This window comes from Chelonia mydas, chromosome 5 (assembly GCF_015237465.2).
Source record: "Chelonia mydas isolate rCheMyd1 chromosome 5, rCheMyd1.pri.v2, whole genome shotgun sequence".
NCBI classification, from domain to species: Eukaryota; Metazoa; Chordata; order Testudines; family Cheloniidae; genus Chelonia; species Chelonia mydas.
This window is the reverse complement of record NC_051245.2, coordinates 26,883,472-26,907,466: the sequence shown is the minus strand read 5'-3', so window position 1 is coordinate 26,907,466 and position 23,995 is coordinate 26,883,472. Positions and strand designations below refer to the sequence as shown.

Here is a 23,995-nt window from a genome sequence, read left to right as displayed (position 1 = left end):
TCCTTCGAGTTCGAAGATGACCATGACATCACTGATTGACTTGGTTTCTGTGAACACATGATTGTCTGATTAGGCCAATTTGAGGTCTGATCAGGCCAATGATTTAGTTGGGATTGGTCCTGCTCTGGGCAGGGGGTTGGACTAGATGGCCTCCAGAGGTCCCTTCCAACTCTGTTATTCTAGGATTCTATGAGCTTTGAACTGTCTGTAGCACACTGAACAAGAGATGCCACTATGGGTTACTTGATTAACCGTGGACATGCTGCTGTTGTGAGATTTATGCTGCTGGCACTTCTGTTCTGACTCAGTAGTTCTCCTCTACTCAGATTGGTGCTCCAGTATGGATGAGACTTCTCCAGGTAGAATGATCATGAGCAAGATCTTCCCAAAACTCTGTCGAAATGCCTCAAGGACAACTTCAAGGAGTCTTTGAAACATTTCTTCTGGCGTCCCTGACAGCACTTTCTCTGCTTTAGCTCACCATAAAAGATCTTTGGTAGTCACCCATCTGACATTCTGGTGACATGGCCTACCCATCTCAACTGTGATTTTATCAACAGAGTATGGATGCTTGGAATACCTGCCCATATGAGAATCTCCCTCTCTGGAACCTTGTCGTGCCATCTTATCCTCATCAGTCTCAGACAGCCCATGTGAAAGTGATTCAGCTTCATAACATGGCATCTATACACCATCTAGGTTTTTCACGCACACAAAGTTGGAAACATGATAGCTTTGTAGCTCATGATACATGATAGCTCAGTTTTGTTTGTTGACTAATCCCTGTGCACTCCCACACATTTGCACATAGGCCACACTAGCTTTGGCAATTCTGGTGTTGGTTTCACTATCAATATGAACTGCATGTGACAGTGTACTGCTGAGGTAGGTGAACTTGTCCAGTGACTGGAGGGTTTGGCCATGGACTGTGACAATAGGCTCTACATAAGGCTTTCTTGGTACAGGCTGGTACAGCACTTCTGTTTTCTTGATGTTGATTGAGAGACCAAAACTATAAGGATAGTTAAGCACTGAAACACGTTACCTAGGGAGGCTGTGGAATCCTTGCCAATGGAGATTTTAAGGCCAGGTTAGACAAACGCTTTACAGGGATGTGCTAAGTATACTTAATCCTGCCCCAGCACAGTGCTGAGGGGTGGGGCAGGGGGGAAGGCGGAGGAGGACTAGATGACCTCATGAGGGCCCTTCCAGTCCCACATTTCTATGGTTCTATGAAACCGTGCAGACAAGTACAGTAGAACCCCATTTATCTGACCCTCCCTTAACTGGCTCCCTGCATTTACCGAACAACCAGGACTCAAAGGCCAGAAGCGGGTGGTCTCTCCTGTGGCCACTAGATGGCGCTGCAGCATCACATTTTCCCATTCTCTGGTTTATCTGGATTTTTGCTTGTCTGATCTAGCCCGGCCTGTCCCAATTAAATCAGATAAACGGGGTTCTGCTGTATTAGCAGTATATTCTAAAATGGTCCATTGATGTTGTATAGCCACTGCTGACATGAACTCCAGTATTTTACTGGCTTTACACTAGCAAATTAAACCACAGCATTAAAGCAGCAAGGAAATATTCCAAAGTCTTGCTTTGCTTACCCAGCACAGTCTCCCACTGACTCCAACGACTCCAGAGTTTAGAGAATCTTTCATCATTCACCATGCTCCTGATTCTTACAGAGTGGGACATGCATTCCAAAGGTAATTCTGAATCCCAACTCCAGTGCAGAGTTTTTTTCAATTTACTGAGAGTTGTGTTATAATACTCCTAAAAACAAACAATAGGTAAGCATGCTATTAAGGCGGAGTATGGTGAACAAAGACACGTGTAAAATGCTTAGTTTGGAATTAGGTTTAGCTGTTACGACATAAGATAGGCTCAGTAGGAGTTGCTGTTACCCTGGAATTGACATTCCTGTGTGTGCCCCAGAACTTGACAGTACCACAGTTAGCCATTTTGTATGTTCTGACACTGCCAATTGAAAACCAAACATCACATTGCTAGGAATAATCTTAGGCCTTTGTGACACAAGGTCAGACAGCTGCATGCTTGTAGTTTGTTAATCAGAATAATAAAATAGGACAAAAATTATTAAAAGTATGTCAATCGCAACCTGGGTTTAGGTGCCCCTGACATGTTGTTGTTAGGTAAAAATATTTTAAAAATTTAAAATAAATTTATTAAAATTTTAAAAATTGGTAACCCAGTAGAGGTTGTTATGCTAACTGACTAGGAGTCACTATAGGTTATGTGCTTTGTTAAAGTTCACCATAGAAATTAGGCAAAAGTAAATACCTCAGAGCAGTCTGAGGGAGCTTTTCTTCGGGCAAGGACCTGACAGCTAAACTCCCCATTAGCTGTATGGGGAAAGGGCCCCAGAAACCCAGCTGTTTATCACTCAAAACCATCTCAGATTGTAGGTAACTATATGTGGAATTTCCTAAACCAAGTGTGTGTGTGTGTGCTTAATATCTAATAAATAGTAGTTTTAAATAAGAGCATGCTTCCTTATATCAATCATTTATCAGACAGAAGCACTGTGTTCCTATTAATTTATTCCTAACACAGCCTGAAAAAAAAGGTAAGTTACCACTGTTTTGGGTTCTGAAAACCCCAGGTAACATTGGTGGTGTAACTCCCTAAAGCTCCTTGAAAATCCCAGTTGTAATCCTGCATCTCAGATTTTCAGAAAAATTTGTGTGTAACTATGGACCTCATTTACACATGCATGATTACAGGCTTGATTCACAATCATATGCCGGTGCAATTCTACTGAAATCAATTAAGCTATGTCCGCATAAAATCAGAGTCATGCAGTGGTGGATCAGGCCCTTTATGTTCAAAAGCAGTAATTTCACTTTCAGGTGACCAATAGGTTGATTGTGCTTGCAGTTATGCTAATTTGCACACACACCATTCCACGCACAGCTGCACACTTGATAGTTTTCTGATCATCTGGAGGCTTATGTACATCCTCACTCTACACTACTACTGTATATATCTGTATTGGTGGAGAATTAATTTTATATTTGACTGTAGTCCTCAGGCTGAAAGAGAGCTGAAAGTCCTACAATGGGATGGGGAACAAAAGGCATGGTAGGAAATGGTTTAAAAGATACGGTGGGGCTTTGTAATCTGCAAAAAGTAATTTTAAAATATACTACTGTTGAAAGGATACTTATCTGTCTGACAGGTTTCAGAGTAGCAGCCGTGTTAGTCTGTATTCGCAAAAAGAAAAGGAGTACTAGTGGCACCTTAGAGACTAACAAATTTATTTGAACATAAGCTTTCGTGAGCTACAGCTCACTTCATCGGATGCATTCAGTGGAAAATACAGTGGGGAGATTTATATACATAGAGAACATGAAACAATGAGTGTTGCGAGAGTGATCACTTAAGGTGAGCTATTACAAGCAGGAGAGCGGGGGGGGGGCACGGGATCTTTTGTAGTGATAATCAAGGTGGGCCATTTCCAGCAGTTGACAAGAAAGTGTGAGGAACAGCGGGGAGTGGGGTAGGGGGGGAATAAACATGGGGAAATAGTTTTACTTTGTGTAATGACCCATCCACTCCCAGTCTTTATTCAAGCCTAAGTTAATTGTATCCAATTTGCAAATTAATTCCAATTCAGCAGTCTCTCATTGGAGTCTGTTTTTGAAGTTTTTTTGTTGAAGAATTGCAACTTTTAGGTCTGTAATCGAGTGACCAAAGAGATTGAAGTTGTCAAGGTTCCTCCCCGACTCTGAACTCTAGGGTACAGATGTGAGGACTTGCATGAATATCTCCTAAGCTTACTTTTACCAGCTTAGGTTAAAACTTCCCCAAGGTACAAATTAATTTTACCCTTTGCCCTTGGAATTTCCACTGCCACCACCAAACTTTAACTGGGTTTACTGGGAAACGTAGTTTGGACATGTCTTTCCCCCCAAAATCCTCCCAACCCTTGCACCCCACTTCCTGGGGAAGGTTTGGTAAAAATCCTCACCAATTTGCATAGGTGACCATAGACCCAAACCCTTGGATCTTAGAACAATGAAAAAGCATTCAGTTTTCTTACAAGACAACTTTTAATAGAAGTAAAGGAATCACCTCTGTAAAAGGATGGTAGATACCTTACAGGGTAATTAGATTCAAAACATAGAGAATCCCTCTAGGCAAAACCTTAAGTTACAAAAAAGACACACAGACAAGAATAGTCATTCTATTCAGCACAGTTCTTTTCTCAGCCATTTAAAGAAATCATAATCTAACACATACCTAGCTAGATTACTTATTAAAAGTTCTCAGACTCTATGCCTGTTCTGTCCCTGGCAAAAACAGCATACAGACAGACACAGACCCTTTGTTTCTCTCCCTCCTCCCAGCTTTTGAAAGTATCTTGTCTCCTCATTGGTCATTTTGCTCAGGTGCCAGCACGGTTACCTTTAGCTTCTTAACCCTTTACAGGTGAGAGGATTTTTCCTCTGGCCAGGAGGGATTTTAAAGGGGTTTACCCTTCCCTTTATATTTATGACAGAAGTGTTCTCCAACTGGTTTTTGAAACGTTATAATTCTTGACGTCTGATTTGTGTCCATTTATTCTTTTACGTAGAGACTGTCCAGTTTGACCAATGTACGTGGCAGAGGGGCATTGCTGGCACATGATAGCATATATCACATTGGTAGATGTGCAGGTGAACGAGCCTCTGATAGTGTGGCTGATGTGATTAGGCCCTATGATAGTGTCCCGTGAATAGATATGTGGACACAGTTGGCAACGGGCTTTGTTGCAAAGATAGGTTCCTGGGTTAGTGGAAGGATCTACAACCTATCCTGAAGGACGACCCATCACTCTCACAGATCTTGGGAGACAGGCCAGTCCTTGCTTACAGACAGCCCCCCAACCTGAAGCAAATACTCACCAGCAACCACACACCCCACAACAGAACCACTAACCCAGGAACCTATCCTCGCAACAAAGCCCGTTGCCAACTGTGTCCACATATCTATTCAGGGGACGTTCTTGTCAAGTGCTGGAAATGGCCCACCTTGATTATCACAACAAGAGGTCCACCCCCCCCGCCCCGCTCTCCTGCTGGTAATAGCTCATCTTAAGTGATCACTCTTGTTACAGTGTGTATGGTAACACCCATTGTTTCACGTTCTCTATGTATATAAATCTCCCCACTGTATTTTCCACTGAATGCATCCGATGAAGTGAGCTGTAGCTCACGAAAGTTTATGCTCAAATAAATTTGTTAGTCTCTAAGGTGCCACTAGTACTCCCTTTCTTTTTATCTGTCTATGGAAGTCAAGAGGATAGTGACTGTCTAAAATATACAATGGAAAAGACGTTGATGATAGCAAAGAGGTCTTAGGAAATCATTTATACAGCAAGTCAGTAGTTTTAATCCCATATAAAAGGGAATGATAACATACTAGCAAAATTAATGAAGGGCCGGACAGAGGCTGGTTCCTGCCTGGTGGAAGATCCCTTGCAATCTCACTCCCGACACCCTCCTGAGTACAGAGACCATGTGGGGCTATCCCTGCCAGTGCACACAGTGCACAGGAATAGCCCCTGGTGCTCACGACTCAAACTGATTCAAGGACCAGACTAGCCATGCAGGCAAACGTTGCTCTGTTTTCTGAAGGGGGCGGGGGGTGCATTTTTCCCAGCATGCTGCAAGTCTGCACAGCCCCAGTGCAGGAGCATGGCTCAAGGCCACGACAATACAACCCACACACACACACACACTCCTAATTAAATTGCCTGCTGCAAGTGTACAGTTCAGAACGCCTCTCACTTTTTAAAAACAAGAAACTGGGTCCAATCCTCAGCTGGTGTAAATCAGCATAGCTCCACTGACAGCTCTGACTAGGATTAGAATTCACCTATCTCTGTTCATAAGATAACACCTGGGCTTTCTTCAATGGCTTTGCTCCCCAGACTTTTACAATTGATTTCAGTGATATTTTATGATTTAATGTTAGTTTTTAATTACAGGGGAACTCTTTAGCTTCTGTTCTGAATAGTATGCAAACTGTACTTGCTTCAACGTGAACTATATCACTCATCCACTGTATTATTATGGTACTTACTACTATTTTATTGTAAAGAAGAAAGAACATAAGCTGCTGGTACTGACACACAACAACTGACCCAATGGAGTTTGTATATTAAGCTTTTACCCTATGCATTGGATACTAGTCATATAAATTCAGCCTACTGACCTGGGATTTGAAAGAGCCTGTCAGTCTTTCAGTGGAAGACAAATCTAGCATACACCATGTTGATTTTGAATCCATCACTTCAATTTCTATGGGAAGTGATAATACCTAATGAGCTCTCATATTCTTCCCTAAATGGTAAATAAATCTAAATAACTATAATGAGTCTATTACTCTTTAAGTAAGGGTGCCACAAATGGCCATTTATTTTATACTGAAACATTAGCTTTATTGCTAGACTAATGGGACGCCATGTCTGTTTCCAAGCACTAGCTATTATCTTAATCAAGGCTATTTGTCCTCTTGGCATTAATCACATTTTTTTTCCAAAATGGATCTACAGCCAAAACTCTCTCTTCCTAAGGCCTTGGCTATACTTGCAAGTTAGAGCACATTAAATCAACCCCGGGCGCCCTAACTCCTCAGGTGTCCACACTGGCAAGGCACTTAGAGCGCCCGGACTCTGCAGCTGGAGCGCTCCTGGTAATCCACCTCCACAAGAAGCATAAAGCTTGCTGTGCCCTGGCTGAAACGCCCGGGTGTCAGTGTGGATGATGTGTTGCATTACGGCGCTGTGACTGGCCTTCAGAAACATCCCATAATTCCTTGAAGTCAAGTGGCCACTCTTGTCATTGTTTTGAACTCCGGCTGCAGGCATGCAGATATCCCCTTTCAAAGCTCCGTGTCTGACAGCTGGCCTGCTTATCTGCTCCAGGACAAAGCAAACCATTACTGTGGAACGCTGCTGCTGCTAAGGCAGGCGTGTGGGGGTGGGGGGGGGCTGATGTCTGGGTTTCCCCCTGCTGCTGTCTGAACTTACAAGACAGCATGCTGACATACTCTCTGCCCCCCAAAAGTCTCTCCCCCCCCATACACACAACACACTCCCTGTCACACTCCACCCCTCCCCATTTGAAAAGCATGCTGCAGCCACTTGCACACTGGGATAGCTACCACAATGCACTGCTCTCTGTGGCGTTGCAGAGCTGCTAATGTGGCCACGCCACTGCGCTTGCAGCTGACAGTGTAAACACACGGCAGCACTTTCCCTGCTGCTGTCTCCCGAGGGATGGTTTAACTCCTGGCGCTCTACATCTGCAAGTGTAGCCATGCCCTTAGATGCAAAAGGCCCAAAAGTCAGTTTAGCTTGTGTAAGGTATGAGAGTGATAGCATTTCATTGGAAAGGAGCATCCTCTGTGCTGCATACACAAATTAGAGAGGTGTAAATGGCAATTTACTGTGAACCATACTCAGCCTGGGAGGCATTTTGCTTCCTTAAAACATAATGGGCAAAATCCTGGCCTTATTTAAGTTCCTGGGAGTTTTGCAATTCTTGCTTTCAGCTGTGTGGACCCTCCCTTCCTCTAGTATAGTCTAGTTTTTAACAGGCATGATTTTGTACGTTGCATTCTTGATGTCCTAGCAGATGGGATTTTCAAAAGTATTCAGCATAAGTTCTAATTCTGCTCCCATTGACTTCAACAGAAGCAGAGTTCAATCAACACTGAATGCATCTAAAAATCCCACCCTTTCGGACTATTCTCCTGGGTAGTGGCTTTCTTGTATAATAAACTGGCCTTGAGAATTAGAACATTCCTCAGATTTTTCTAGGTTTTAACATCTGTGGTTAATATTCTCCCACATTTCAATCAACAGATGGTTTAAAAAAATATATTTAAAAGCCCTACAAACACAGATTTCAAAAATATCACTTTTGTTAAAGCACTTCTGGTGCATATTTGTTTCACACCAGCTTACTAGGCGATTTAAGTTGGTCACTTGGAGCATAAGCTTAGCAGCAATTTTAGGCGATTCCCTCTTGATTATGTTGTGACATTCTATACCTTGGGGAAGAGTCCTGTAACCTCCATATTACTCATCTGTATATAATTGTGATATTGTGTATAAAGCGGGCTGTGTGAGGTATCAGGAAAAGGTTATGATCTGCTGAAACTCATTTTTTTAATCTAAATGTGTCTATCATTAATGCATATGAAGTTACGAGAATGTGTTGTATGGTTGTCACTAAAATATGCTGTGGGTTTGGGAAGTGCCCAGATACTAGCTCTCCAGAAACAATGAAAAGGGAAGAGGTAACCAGTGCCTGGGTGAGTGCTGAACAGACATCACCAGCCATTGTCCAGCAGAGGAGTTACAATTCAATGACTCACTCACAGGAGACACACCCAGGGATTGTTTCACCTTGTTACTCAGCAATGCCCACCAGACATGCCTGGACTTGTGTTCTCCAAGCACATGGACGCAGGGTATAAAATAGAACACAGGGGGCCCATGCTTCACTTTTCTCCTTCCCCCACCTACGCTGCAAGCAACAAGGGCACTCAGAAGACTGAAGATTTCAACAGAGGAGACTGGCCCAGGTTTAATGGACAAACCTGTATATTAAGGACTGCAGTATCCAGTGGGGTGAGAAAAACTGTTTAATCTGGATGTTGCCCACTCTAATAGGGTTGACAGTTTAGACTGTTTGCTTATATTTTATTTTATTTTGGTAACTAACTGACTTTTTGCTTATCACTTTTATATTCACTTAAAATCTATCTTTTGTAGTTAATACATTTATTTAAGTGTTTATCTTTACCAATGAGTTTGCCTGAAGTGTTTGGTAAGGGTGTTTGCTCCGGTTTACAAAGGCTGGTGTATATCCACTTTTCATTGATGAAGTGGTGAACCAATTAATAAATTTGCACAACTCGTCTTGAGCAGTGCAAGACAATATATTCCTGAGGTACAAGGCTGGGAGCTGGCAGGGTTTGGCTGGTGCCTTTCTCTATGTGATTCATGAGTGGCTCTGGGGGCATTCATGCGATCTAGCTGGGTGTGGAGCTCCACATGCTGTTGTACTGAGTGATCACAGCGCCTGGAAGAGTTTGCTGCTTGTCACTAGCAAAGCATTGTGAGAGACAGCCCAGGCTGGAGAGTTAAGGGGGCACAGCGGTCCCGCAGTGCCAAGCTTCACCCCGGGGATCCCATCACACATATATTCCCAGTGTGTGTTGATTCTCAGGAAGGCACAGAAAAATATACAAACAATGCAATGCACTGGATTCTGGTAAGTAATGCCTCAGAGGCAGCAGTGGCATCAACTGTTAAGGCCTATGCTTGCTCTTTCCTCGGCATGGAAAACAAGATGGCAATAGCCATCTGAAGTAGGTGAGTAGAAGAAAACAGGAATAAAATTCACAAATCAATAGTCAGGCTTGATGGCCTAGCTGTAGTGTGCTCACACACAGGAGACCAAAGCTTGTTTCCCCATTCTAGACTCATGTTTCTTGAGGGAAGCTACGAGAAACTCTAAGGAAGATAAGACATAATTTCCATTAGCGAGAAGGATAGAGGTTCTTATAAGGGACCCTTAGTATGGAGTTTAGAGCAGCGTGGAGGAGTCCTCAAGGCACCTCATGCACTTGGGAGAAACCTTAGTAATGGACTTAGAACTCAATGATCCTTCTTAATATATTCTGTTTCCATGATCAGACGACATTTCTATGTTATACTGAGTGTAGCGCTAGTAAAATATATAGACCAGGGATCAGCAACCTTTGGCACACGGCCCATTGGGGAAATCTGCTGGCGGGCAGGGACAGTTTGTTTACCTGTAGCGTCCACATGTTTGGCCGATCGCAGCTCCCACTGGCCGCAGTTCGCCATTCCAGGCCAATGGGGGCTGCGGGACGCGGCGGCCAGCACATCCCTCGGCCCACGCCACTTCCTGTACCCCCATTGGCCTGGAACGGTGAACCACAGCCAATGGAAGCCACGATTGGCCGAACCTGCGGACGCTACACGTAAACAAACCGTCCCGGCCCGCCACCGGCTTTCCCTGACAGGCCGCATGCCAAAGGTTGCCAATCCCTGATGTAGACCTTTCTTTTGAAGCCTTGGACATGTCCATGTGACAAAGCTACCTCTACACATCAGAATGTTGGATTTTGATCATATTGATACATGAAGACATTTGAAATATATGTTTTTTAAAAGATACTTACTGTCCAGACAACATTCATTTCTTCAGTTCGACTAACTTGAATGTCAAAAACCATTTCTAGTTCAAACTTGTGGGCTGAGTCACTAACATCCCATTCCACCAACAAACGCTGCAGAGGCAAATTCTTGGAAACTTTAAGGAATGTAGGTGGAAATTCCTGGATTTCTGGAAGAATAAATATGGTTTAAAAATATTAACACTGATGCCTGTTTAACTCCATCAAATTTGTTTGAGCCAGGACAGGCTGTAATACCGGGGCCACTAGAGAAATCGCCTGTCAACATTTTCATCACAAACCTGAGAGTTCAAAAAGCTTCCTTTAGCCTCATTTCAAAATGAACTTAAAAGGACAGCTTTATGAAGACAAAACTGAGCCAAGATTTCCTTCTCATATGGAAAGTCTGACTCCTCCTGGCAGCTCGACCAAGCTCCTCAGAGCATACCCCTCTTTTAATCTAATTGACCATACCTGGGCCCAGCCACATATCCCCTCACAGTCCCTGAACCTGGGGCATGCAGATGTTGGCATTCCTCCTTTCAGGGCGACAGCAAATAATACATTTAAAAACTACAAACAAATGTGAAACTAGAATGTTGTTGGATACCCTTCGTGTTTGTTCATGCTGATGTTCTATCTCTTTCCTCCACCATGTGCCTGCTACGTACTGTACAAGCACAGAACAAACAGACAGTCCCTCTCCCGAAGAACTTCTGTTCAAAGTATAAGACAAGAGACAACAGATGGATACGGAGGACATAGATGGGGGAGTACAAGAAAACAAAGTGACAATATTGCTCAGCATGGCAGACAACGGTTTTAGCACACCAGAAACCTAATTGTTAAGGTTTTTTTGTAGGCTTCATGGCAGAAGAGTTTTAAGGAGAGATTTGAAGGTGGATAATGAATAAGTTTAAGATTTTGTCATGGTTATTTTTAGTAAAAGTCACAGGTAGATCGTGGCAATAAACAAGAATTCATGGAAGCCCAATCCCCGCCTGAGAGGGGAGCGCTGACAGCCCAAGCCCCACCACCCACCTGGGATGGGAGGGCTGACAGCCCGAGCCCTGCCACCCACCTGGGGGCAGGGGAGGTACACTGATAGCCCAACCCCTGAAGTCACGGAGGTGCCCTCTTTTAAGCCTAATTAGGAGTCAGTGTGCCCCACACAGGTGCATTGGCCTCTTCCCTCATAAAGGGCCAGTGGCACCCTGTGACATTTAGGCACTAACAATAATAACTCCACAGACGGGGATGATCTATAAGCGTCATTGCATCTATCTAACATTTATTCTCTGTGAAAGCTGAGAGGGAATTGCCACTGTATTTCAGCCCAGCAATTAGTATATTAGTACTGGCTGGTTGTAAAGAGTTCTAAATGACTAGAAAGTGCTGAGTTTTAGTTAGGTTTCCTACCTCACTACTTTCTCCTTCAGGTTTTTTCATATAAAGAATCATCCTTATTCCCCCCCAACTAACTACTGGGGTCCTTCACCCCCATCTCTTCTTCCTCTGCATCTTGTTTCTGGGCAGTATTATTTGCAAACACAAATTCAACCAATGACTCACAGGTTTGGAGCAGAGAGATAGGATCTATCTCTTTCTGTCCAAGCTAAAAATCTCAGCTTGTCTGTCTGACATCTCCTCATGGATGTCTAAGCCCACCATGACCAAAGCAGAGCTTTTAATCCCTCCCCTTCCATACTTTCTCCTTTAACCTCATTTCTCAGTCACTGTGGTCAGTGCCACCATCCTCTCTGGATGCATCTGAAGAAGTGAGGTTTTTATCCACAAAAGTTTATGCTCAAATAAATCTGTTAGTTTTTAAGGTGCCACCGGACTCCTTGTTACCATCCTCTCTGTAACTCAGCCTGTGTTCCCAGTAAAGCTGCGCATTTGAGTGGCTGCCCAGGAGAGATTTAAGTGCCACCCAGCTGATTAGGAGAGCCCCCACAGCTGGCAGCATGTGTTCAGGTACCCCTCCCCCCATGTTGCTCTGTCCTGCAGCTGCTCCCCTGGCTGTGCAGGGGGGGAGGGTGCTGATGTCAGGGTGCCCCCCTCTTCCCCACCCCATCTCCACAGAGCAGGGCAGACCGCCTGACTTGGGACTCAGAGCTGTTGCAGAGAAGGGTTGAGTGGCTGAGTGCCTTTCTTAAAGAGACAGTACACTGTTTCTGAGATTTCCCCAGCAGCCACTCACACAGTCTCTCTCTCTCCCTCCCTATGTACCCCATCTCCGCAGAGTAGGGGAGAGGAGACAACAGGGCTAAGGACAGAGCCGGAGAGCTTTCAGTGAGTGTCTTAAAGAGACAGCGCAGCGTGTCTCTCAGAAACTTTCCCAGCAGCCAGAACACACGCTGTCTCTGTGACATGCACACACTGTGTCACACACTGTCTCTGTCAAACACACACGCTGTCACAGACACACACGCTGTCACATGTCACATTGTGTCACACACACACACTGTATCAGTCAGAAACTCCGTCAGTGTGTCACGGTGTTACATACACTATCACACACGCACACACACAGTCTGTCACACATACACTCTCTCTGTGTCAGTGTGTCTCACACACACCGTCACACACACTATGTCAAACACACAAAAACACCATCTGTCACACACACACACACACACTATCTCTGTGTCACACTCACCTCCCAACACATACTTGTATTGTTGTTGTTGTTACTTCTTGGTATTTCCTGCAATGCACATATATTCTCTGTAATTTAATTCTTTCAAAGTGTGTTATTTTAGTGTTTTGACTGGTCTAGGCATTTCATCATTTTTATTTCTCTTACATTTAAATTTAATTCTTTGAGTAGTGAGTTCTAAAATGCCTAACCAGTTCTGACTGGAGTACTTATCCCTATTTAACTTTTTTAAAATGTATATTATATCTAGGTTTTTTGTTTCTACTGGTGGCGCACATCCACACATAGCTCGGTGCACATAACAAAATTTATTCCATACATGGATGGAAAAAATTAGAGGGAACATTGCTAACCTGGACACCCTCTTCAACTCAGATCTCACTCTAAAGCCTCACATCCAGGCCATGTCTAAATCTTGCTTATTCTTCCTGCATAATATCTCTAAGATCTGGCCTTTCCTATCCATCCACACAGTTAGATCTCTCATCCAGGCCCTCATTATCTTGTATCTTAATTACTGTAACATCCTGATCTCTGGCCTTCACAAATGCAGTCTTGGCCCACTTATATCCTAGCTTGTCACTTTAATCATGTCACCCCTCTTTTGCATCCCTTCACTGGCTCCCCCTACTGCATAGCATCAAGCACAAACTACTTGCCTTCACATTCAAGCTCCTTCATGGCCTATTCCCAATGCCACTTATCTCTCACACACTATCACAATGTTGGCACCAACCTTCACTCTGCCAATACTGCCAGTCTTCATCATCCACTTGTTAAACAAGCACCTTCGTACTTTTTCCCATGCTGCCTGTAACAGGGTAACTGTACCCTTAAAGGTAGTAGGGACTAGATGTCAGTCAATCCTTGTTCCGTGGTATATCTGTTTAAGGTCTTTGGGATTACTGGAGATGAAGAAGACCTAGGGAAGGGCAGAGGCAGGTGTTGAGAGAGGATGGTTATCCCAGATGAATGCTTGGAGAAGACCCAGGTTACTGTATCATTAAGAGTTTGGGACCTGACCCCTCTCTGCCCAAAAATTACAAAGGGAGGCCAGGTGGGGAGAAGCTAGTTATAGGGCTGCAACAAGCCCGACAGAACAGACGCGGCCCCTGAGGAGTTGTAGGAGTCCTAAATGAAGAAGGGTGGGGGCTGAGCTGTGTTTTTGGGAAAAGACTAACTAAATAAGACTGCATGGGGGGAACCTTGTTTAAGTACTCTGCCCTGAGAGCAAGTCATTATAAAGAACTAAGATGAAACTGAGGGCAGGGTGCCTGCGGGGTAGACAAGAGAGGGTTCCCTGAGACGGCACCCATCCACAACCGGCGTAGTTGCCGGGATCCAAAATGCCTTCCCATAAAGAAAGAATGACTGAGTGATAGAGCATGGATACCTTCTTTGGCAGGCAGATGTTCCCCCTACCCAGGTGGCATATAGAGGGGGAGTAACAACCTTGGGAGTGTCAGCTCCAGCATTTTGAAGAGCCCCAGCAGCAGCAGCATATCAAAGAGGTCCAGTGACCGGGAGAATTCGGCCGCTATGGATAGTGACAAGGAAAAAGGTGAGGGGCCTGGCCACTTGTGTGCACAAGTGGGGCATGTAAGATGGGTTTGCCCCTATATGGACAATGACTATATAAAATATATTGAATAGAGCACTGGGCTGTTAAAGGTACCCTGCCAAAAGGTGCTGGAGCCCAAGCTACTGCAAAGCCTCCACAGAGGACTGTGAAGACCCAACTTGGGGCAAGGAAGGGTGAGAATCCAGAGACAAGCTGTTCAAGTTGTGGGGACCTGGGGCACATAGATGTTGTCCAGCTAATATTTTTGACTTTGAGTGGATGGACAGGGGAAACAGATGGAGGCTGAGAAGAAAGACTGAAGAAGCAGCTAATTGAACAAGCAGAGGTAAACAGGAACCATAAAAAAGCAGTTTCCAATATAAAGTCCTGACAGAAAAAGTTAGAAGACTTGCTTGTTGAAAGGTTGGAACATACGGAAATAGAAGTGTACAGGAACACGAGTCAACAAACCTCTCCTTCAACAGAGGAGTAAGCTCTGAAACAGAGGCTGGAGCTAGAGAAGGTCAAGTGTTCCCTGGAGAACTAGATGAAAAAGGAGCCGAAGACTAAGACCAGTGAGCTCCAGGAACTGGTCAATGAAACACTAGCACTGCACACCCCAGCAGAAGAAGCTGGGTTGCCAAGAAAGCCGGACCAGCACTACATTGAAATGCAGGGCCGAGGCATTGAAATATTGATAAGATGTGCGATAAAATGGTGGAGCATGTGAGGGGATTACCAGGAGGCCTGTGTTGATACAGAGAAGCTGACTGACATCACTCCTCCAGAAAGACTTTCCAAAAAGGACAATTAGTTGTTCATCAAAGGACTGTGTATTCTGTGGCACAAACATTGAGGATGGGCATAAAACAGAAGATGTGATAATTGTGATAAATCCCTCAGCTACCTAGTAGACCCATACAATAATGGACTGGAGAAAGCTGGAAGAGAAGACTGCTACTGCTGATGGGGCTACAGACGCACATTGCTAAATACCTGTAGGAGCTGGAAGAGACAAGTGCTTCACATGGAAGGCTCTTAGTGCAGGTTACACAGCAAGAGCAGGAGCTGACCTGCCTCAAAGGGGACCAGGGAACAGCAGTGTTTACTGCTACATAAGGAGCTGATTAAGCTCCAGAATCAACCTCAGGGTACATCTACACAGCAAAATAAACACCCACAGCTGGCCCTAGTCAGGTGACTTGGGCTCATGGGGCTTGGGCTGCGGAACTATAAAACTGCTGTGTAGATAAGGGGGGAGGGTTCCAGAGCCCAGGCTCCAGCCCAAGCCTGAATGTCTATCCAGCAATTTTTACCCCTGTGAGCCCAAGTCAGCTGACCCAGGCCAGCCATGGCCATACCGTGTATTCCAGTGTAGATGTACCCTCAAAGGAAGGGAGGATTGAAATCTGATTCTGAGATGGATAAAAGCTAGAAAGCCTAGAGGCTGAAGTGGCTGCCTTGCAAAGGGAACTGGACATATGCAAAGAGAGAGGCTGGCTCCTCAAAGGTACATCTGCTGGAGGAAGATAAGAGCTACCCTGATGTGAACGCAGAGGAAGCAGAATTAGAAAAGAAGAAGGTGAAAAAGGCCCTTTCACCGATCAGAGGAACTACAAAGCAGAGCCGCAACCAGAACAGGACTAAGATGAAGCGGTTCATCCCAAAGACAGAGACAAGGATGCCTCCATGTACAGAATATCAGTAAAGCAATGCAGGTGGAAAAGGAACAGAAATGGGTCATGCTAATTAACATACTAAAAGCCGCAGGCAAAAACATATGCAGTCCTTAGTATTTGGGACCCCTAAAAGGAATATGAACATAACTAGAGATGTCCCGAACTTTACGGGTTGTGGTGTGTGTGTATTCAGGGAAGCTGCTCTCCAGGAGACCAGGAAGCCGCCCTGTATCAGTTTAACTTGGGTAAAAGTCCATTTATGTGGACTAAGATGGAAGTAGCAAGAAGACTGTACATTCTAGGAATTCAGCATGTGACAACTATAACATTCCAAAGATTGAAGAACTACATTCACCACATGGGCAACATATGGCATGGAGACACTGACAATCTGTACCCCATGTTCATCCTTTTTACAAGACCATGATAAATTTTGTACAAATTATCCCTTGTGAGGTATCATTTGAAAACTCATAATCTGCGAACATTATGTCCTGGTAAAATGTGTGTCAAAATTGTATGTAAAGTTATATGATTCTACTGTACGAAATTGCTAAGACATGTCCCAAGTTTAGAAAAATAGCTTCAGACCAGTTCCCCAGAAACAAAATGCTAGCCAACACCTCAACCAAGTATCAAGAAAATCAAGTGGACCATCACCTAGTTAAGTGGACATTCTTTGGCAGGAAGAAGGGGGTTTGCAAGAACCTTACATATTGGCAATGGAGCAGCTGGAGGTTTCCATGGATTGAAGTGTTTGGGAACCTCCATTTGAGATAACAGCATTGTACATATCATTTTCTATTAATGAAATGACAGACTTTCTATGAGCTTGTATTGTCCAGGAGGGTGCTGGGCAGTACAAGAAGCACATTTCTGGGAACAAGTGTAGGACTGAGAATTTGCTTGTGTCGCTCTGCAATTAATTCAGGAGCGACTGGCTAGAGCACTCATATAATCCAGCTGGGAGTGATTTTGCATGCTAGAGGCTGTGTGTGAATAGGCCAGGAGTGATGGTTCTCACAGCAAAGCAATGTAAAAGGCACCCCAGGTTGGAGAGTTGAGGGGACACTGCTGTTCAGATGTCCAGATTGTACCCTGGGTAATGTCACAGAGACCCAACTTCTGGTTACTTCATTTTTTTTTTAATTATAAGATCATGGAGTTTGGTAGGGATTTGCTAGACTTCCTTGTAGTGCCATGCCAAGAGTGTTCTGGTGCTGGTTTAAAAACTCAAATCCTACCCTTCCATCACCCTCCCACCCCGCAAAAATGCTATCATCCTCAAGTTCTTTTACAAAGGAACCTTCCTAGCCTTCCCTGAAGAAATCTCAGTAATCAGATATTCTGAATCTATCCGCTTTGTTTGAGTTCTCTCTAGAAAAACTGTGAGATCGCTTAACCTTTCCTGTATCATCTGTGTTCTTAAATCATAATTAATTTTACATTGCTAAAACACCTTTCATATGCATCTGCAGTTGCACAAAGACAGCAAAAAAATACACAGTGCTGTTTCTGTGTTAGGGAGTTCCCAGCTAAAGGCCTTTTGTGAATGTAGCTAGGGAGATCAATGGGCGCTTTCATAGCACTTACAACACACTATCATGACTTGCAAGCAATTCAAGTAAACCCCAAAACTGCCTGTCAAGGTTCCTTCCCCACTCTGAACTCTAGGGTACAGATATGGGGACCTGCATGAAAGACCCCCTAAGCTTATTCTTACCAGCTTAGGTTAAAAACTTCCTCAAGGTACAAACTTTGCCTTGTCCTTGAACCCTATGCTGCCACCACCAAGCGTGTTAAACAAAGAACAGGGAAAGAGCCCACTTGGAGACGTCTTCCCCCCCCACCCCAAATATCCCCCCAAGCCATACACCCCCTTTCCTGGGGAAGGCTTGATAAAAATCCTCACCAATTTGCATAGGTGAACACAGACCCAAACCCTTGGATCTTAAGAACAATGAAAAAGCAATCAGGATCTTAAAAGAAGAATTTTAATTAAAGAAAAAGTAAAAGCATCACCTCTGTAAAATCAGGATGGTAAATACCTTACAGGGTAATCAGATTCAAAACATAGAGAATCCCTCTAGGCAAAACCTTAAGTTACAAAAAGACACAAAAACAGGAATATACATTCCATTCAGCACAGTTATTTTACCAGCCATTAAACAAAAGGAAATCTAACGCATTTCTAGCTAGATTACTTACTAACTTAAGGAGTTATGAAGAGCATTCCTGATCTGTTCCCGGCAAAAGCATCACACAGACAGACAGACCCTTTGTTTCCCCGCCGCCTCCAGCTTTGAAAGTATCTTGTCTCCCCACTGGTCATTTTGGGTCAGGTACCAGCGAGGTTATCTTAGCTTCTTAACCCTTTACAGGTGAAAGGGTTTTGCCTCTGGCCAGGAGGGATTTTATAGTTCTGTATACAGAAAGGTGGTTACCCTTCCCTTTATATTTATGACACTGCCATTACAAGGCTTGTATAATTTCTCATCTGCACTGCACTACACCTCTCAATTAAGTGCAGCAAATTACCCATGAGATGACGCAAAATAATGCTCCACGCGTCCTTCTACAACTTACAGCAGGTTTGCATGCCTTTTGTGAGACCCTTTTCCAACCAGATCCATCCAATAAGCAATGTGTTCCTTTGAACGCTCATGTTGGCATACATGCTCACTAAGATGGAAAAAAGAGAGTGAACCCAATTTGACAGTGCACAAAAGAAGATGAAGAATGTGGCTGGAAAAGCAAACAAAGCAAAGGTAAAAGTCCGACTGTACATCAACCAAGCTTACTGGTGTAACTTCCCATTAGAACTTTTGAGAACCATGATTTTAATACTTGCCTTCCTTTGCAATTTGCTAGGCAAAAAGTCTTGTTCTAAATTAGCAACAGGACTGTTTCCTATGAAAAAAATAGTGAACAAAATTAATCTCCTGTGGCCAAGTAGCCAGATCTGCCTGGTCAAAGTCAAAATTCTGCCCCATGCTTTCAATAGTTGAACCTCTTTCAGCATCCATGCCCATAACAGTTGCACTAGCAACTAATGGACAACTTTCTGTCCCAGAATCAGACACTCTGGGTCCCAACAATTCAGCACTAAACTCCGTGCTGGAATCAGAGACTCTGACATTCAACAAGTCTGACAAACCCAAATCAACATCCTCACTAACTAAGAAAAGCTCAGAAGTGCAAGTTGCAGAACCATCTGTGGATTGTTCATCAAAAACATGGTCAAACTTTGCATGTTTCAAGAAACTTTGTAGATCACTCTCAGTTTTCTGATCTTAATGGGTCTGCTGCAGCCTGCATTTTTGAGCACTACTCTTGTGCTTGTAAGGGCTCATCTTCTAGTTCAAGACTCTACAGACATTTGAGTTACAATGAGTGGATTAGAAGCTTTCCTCCTTTAATTTACACTTACACATACAGAGTCAACTCCTTTAAGAAACCATCAATTGGCACTTCTGTGATGGAGATTTTTAGAAAAGGGAAATAACTGTGGTATCTCAGATAATGGCTTGTCTACATTAGAATGTTTTTCTGCTTTAATTATACTGATCTTATATAAGCACCCGTCTCCCAGTATAATTGCATCAACACTAGACCTAATATAACTGTTTATTCCTGGGAAAATTCTGCATCACTGCACATGCGCAGAATTGATGTCCCCCACAGATTTCTTTGCTTCCGTACAGAAAAATGACTTCGGACGGTGAAGCAAAGGGAAGCTGCAAGAGCGGTCACACACCCGTCCCCAGCAGTGCAGGCAGGTTGGTTCAGGTGCCCGGAGCAGCCAGTAGAGATGTAAATCACTGGGAGTGGTGAGGGGAGGGAGGGGTTTAGGAAGTCATGTGTGTGAGAGAAAGAGACACTCTGTCCCTCTCGCTCGCTATTGCAGCATGCTTGGCGTGGTGGGGCAGGGCTTTGGGGTGTTTCTGAGGAGCTAGGTGTGGGACAGGCTCTGTCTCCTCAGGAGAGCAGAATATAGCAGCCTGTCTGCTTAGTGAATTTTTCCCATTGTCTTTGTGAATTCCCCCAGGAGCATAAAACAGGTGTAAAAATTTTAAGGCTCCTTTACATTGCCAGAGCGGTGTAAAGGACAGTATGGCCTTATAAATGCATATGTTGCTTTAGCAATTAGAACTGGTCTAACTTTTTGGACAGAAAAAATTTCCTATCGAAATGTGCTCCATGAACTGTTTGCTACTTCCTTTTCTGGAGATGGTCAGTAGCCAATATAAATTATGAATTTGATTCCCCCGTCCTCACTTGCTCTTCAGTTGCCCATGATGTAACACTGAGCATATGGCTGCATATATTTGTTGACTAATAACTAGAAATAAAGGGTGAAACCTATCTACATTACTATTAGGCAAGGGGATTTGGGGATTTCATCCAATGCTCCCCATTCCCAATCTCCATCCATTGTACTGTAGTTTAAATAAATTGCCAAAATAGTTGAAACCAGAGTGATTATACTGCATTATTTTGACAAATAAAATATGTAGAATTTTAAAATATTGTGCGCAGAATTTTTAGGTGCAGAATTGCCCCAGGAGTATATAACTATGCAAAAAATCAGCCACCAAACTAATATAGTCAAACTAGTATAACTTTTCTAGTGTAGATCAGCCCTTGGTAACCGCTGTCTTTTCATGATAACCACTGAAAATACAACAACACAATGCTTTAATTATGGATTCATGTGCATGGTTCCAAAACTATTGTTACAAGCCATGTTCATTTAAATATACACAGGCCTAGTGAAAGGTGTCCACACAATTTCCCTTGCCATCTAAGCATATGCATATGTGCTCGTGTCCGGAAATAGCACATGCATTTGTGGTGCAAAATTTTGAGGATTTAGCCCTAAGATTTGGATAAGTGTGACTAGAAGGCAGAGGACCAATGCTGACATTTACATGGATGAGACAACCAAGACAAATGCAACAAGAAGTGTGATGCTTCCTTGGGATGCCCAGAACTGTGAGTCACCTTGTTATCCCCCTGCCTCAGTGAGAGAGAGAGAGACTTGCTTGTGTTTAAGTGAGCGTCAGCTCCCTGACGTCACCCATTTGATGGCTACACAAACAACCTCCTCAGGGCTCTGCCAGCCCTTACTTTGCAATAGGTGCATCCCAACCCCTGAATCCCCTTGAAGCACTTCCCCTGTAGTGTCCAGTCCTTAACCACTGGACACTCCCAGAAATTACCAGCTAAGCTGTTCCCAAAGGAACGGTACAAACAGCAGCTTGTTTGGTTCAACTGAGGATCAGACGCAATATAACATCACAGCACTGAGATATATTTACAATGAAAACAATCATAAGTTTATTATCAAAGGCTAAGATTTAAGAGATAGTGAATGAGTATAATGGTATAAACAGAAATGGTTACATATAAAACAAAAAGTATAACATGCTTTCTACAATCTAAACTTAACTTTAACAGGCTAAACTGTTGTCTAAATTTGTTTTAGGTGAGAGAGTTTATGTCTCAGCATCTCCAACCAACACGATGTGGATCCCCCTTTCATAAATGCAAAAACTGCTGTCTTTTTTGTTTTTTCAGTGCAGGATATCTTTCTGCTTTCTCCTTATACTTCCCAAAGTCATTGTTTTCTCCCCAGAGTCAGGATGACCCCATGCGGTTTACTCCCTGGTGTGCTGGCTCCATGTTGACTTACATCTTCATGTTGACATTGTATGCAAACCAGATTCCATTGTGTTGGCTTACAATTCTTTTTTAACATATGAATCGAGTACACATGTGACTACATCCTTTGTCTGGCCAAAACCTGTATGTCAACGCTGCCTGAGACATATCCCTAAAACATATTTTCAGTACATATACATAACTCCTTAATATCATCTGTACATACATCTCACAACAATTATTAGGATCAGTATGCCTGATTAGAGACTTCAATAACCCTTTTTGGATAGGATTCAGAGTAGCAGCCGTGTTAGTCTGTATTTATCCAAAAAGGAAAAGAGTACTTGTGGCACCTTAGAGACTAACCAATTTATCTGAGCATAAGCTTTCGTGAGCTACAGCTCACTTCATCAGATTGAATGCATCTGATGAAGTGAGCTGTAGCTCACGAAAGCTTACGCTCAAATAAATTGGTTAGTCTCTAAGGTGCCACAAGTACTCCTTTCCTTTTTGGATAAATACTCTAAAAGTGGTACGCTAGGTGTAATGAGTTTGTGAGGCCTGTTTAGATTTGCTGTTACAGAACAATGAACCCTTTGCAAGCTGGCAGCAATGGGCCTCTGTGTCACATGAAGGAGTCTTGGAGGAGTACAAAACTGGGCAAATTGGAAATGAATAATCCAGAGAAGAAAATACAGGTCAAAAATGGCTGAGAAAAGTAGCAGTAGATAGATAAATGTGTCTGATTTCAAATCAACGTGAATTATTGATTTAACAAAAGGTAATTTTACAAGGTGAACTGTGGTGCTTTTGACCCTCCCTCATGCTTTGTAATGAAGACAGACTGATTTATTAGCATGATAGGTTACCTAATAACAGTAGAGCTGGAAATGAGTCAGCCCTAATTTCTACAGAGAAAGTTCTGTTTGTTGTATATGCATTTCCAAGTAAAAAGCATGCATTCAGATCTCTACCTTGACCTTGGTATATACTGAAGCACAACGCCGTGTAGAGGAGTATTGTCCAAAGCACAAAATTATCCATCAGTTATCCACCTTCTCCTGAAAAGGACAAATTGTGAAAGAATAAACTTTCTTTTAGTTTGAATTTCATGCTAGAAAATTGAGCCTCCTATCACTTAAATATAGGAAGCATGAACAAAGGAAAACAAGACATAAAGAGAAATTACAGTTATCTTTTTGGATCTGGTTACACTATGTGGAAACATCCACAAATCCCATCAAAGATTAAATTAAGCTAATTTAACAAAACAATCGGTCTTTAAAATGCTTTGAGGGTTTTCCTTTCGAGGAATAAATCTTACTAAATTGAACAATAAACATGAATATTCACCCTCAACTCCACATATCTTATCTCCTAGGGGTCTGCCATGTAAGTGAAAGAGAGATTCCCCTCAGCAAGGAGAGAACAACAACAAAATTGTAAAATACCGTGTGGCTCTAAGACCAAAATCTGCCTTACACAGGTTCTGAGTCAAAGCTTACTGAAGTCAATGGAAAGACTCCCATGAACATCAGTGTGCTTTGGATCAAACCCTTAGCACCAACTTGAAATTAAATGAAAACATTTTGTTTTCATACTTTGCTTTAATATGACATAAATGTACAGTTCTCTACCTTTCCGGAAATTACCCACAGCCTTGTCTAAACCATTTACAGGCTGAGTTGCTCTCTGGAACTCATATTGCAATAGGTAGGAATTCTGCTTTGACTTGCAACATTGGAACCTAATGGTCTGATTGTCTGATGTTGTGAGATACATAGCACCCACAATTCCCATCACAGTCTCAACACCTTGCCTGTCACTGCAGAAGATATTTTCCACAGGAAACAGTTATTCCAACTTAGTATCCCTGGGCAGTTGTGAAAAGTACTCCATGCTTAATGGACCTGATTTAGGTCAACGCTACTTGAGGACTCTTTGAATTGCTTAATGGGTGCTCAGAAACTTGCAAAATCAAACCTCCTCTTTGGAAGTTTTTCTTTTCCACTCAGTCAAGAGGATCTTCCCATTTGCATTCTGCTTTCTTCAAAATTGTTTAAAGCATGAAATACTAGCTGATGCTCATGTTCCTGTGATAATCATGGTGTTGATGTCACCATCTGTTCTTTGTGTCAATGATGTGACCTGTGACATTATTTAAGTTTTAACCATCATCTGACACATACATACTACAAAAAT

General features: G+C 43.1%; 1 protein-coding gene across 8 annotated transcripts in view; it reads right to left on the bottom strand.

Moving 5' to 3' along the window:
- The window catches only part of OSMR (oncostatin M receptor), a 65,517-nt gene that overhangs the window by 25,985 nt on the left and 15,537 nt on the right, over positions 1 to 23,995 (bottom strand). For 5 of the 8 annotated variants that reach the window (XR_006291175.1, XR_006291174.1, XM_043547427.1 and 2 more), the window contains 3 exons: positions 22,768 to 22,854; positions 10,234 to 10,397; positions 1,611 to 1,779 (listed from right to left, as the gene is read on the bottom strand). Coding sequence is in view for 6 of the 8 variants with exons in the window: in XM_043547427.1 (XP_043403362.1) it covers positions 1,611 to 1,779; positions 10,234 to 10,397; positions 22,768 to 22,837 (403 nt within the window). In the remaining 2 variants the exon portion in view is untranslated. Of the gene's footprint in view, positions 1 to 1,610; positions 1,780 to 10,233; positions 10,398 to 18,667; positions 18,760 to 22,767; positions 22,855 to 23,995 lie in introns of those variants that run through there. The other 3 variants (XM_043547430.1, XM_043547429.1, XM_043547428.1) reach the window with 2 other exon arrangements.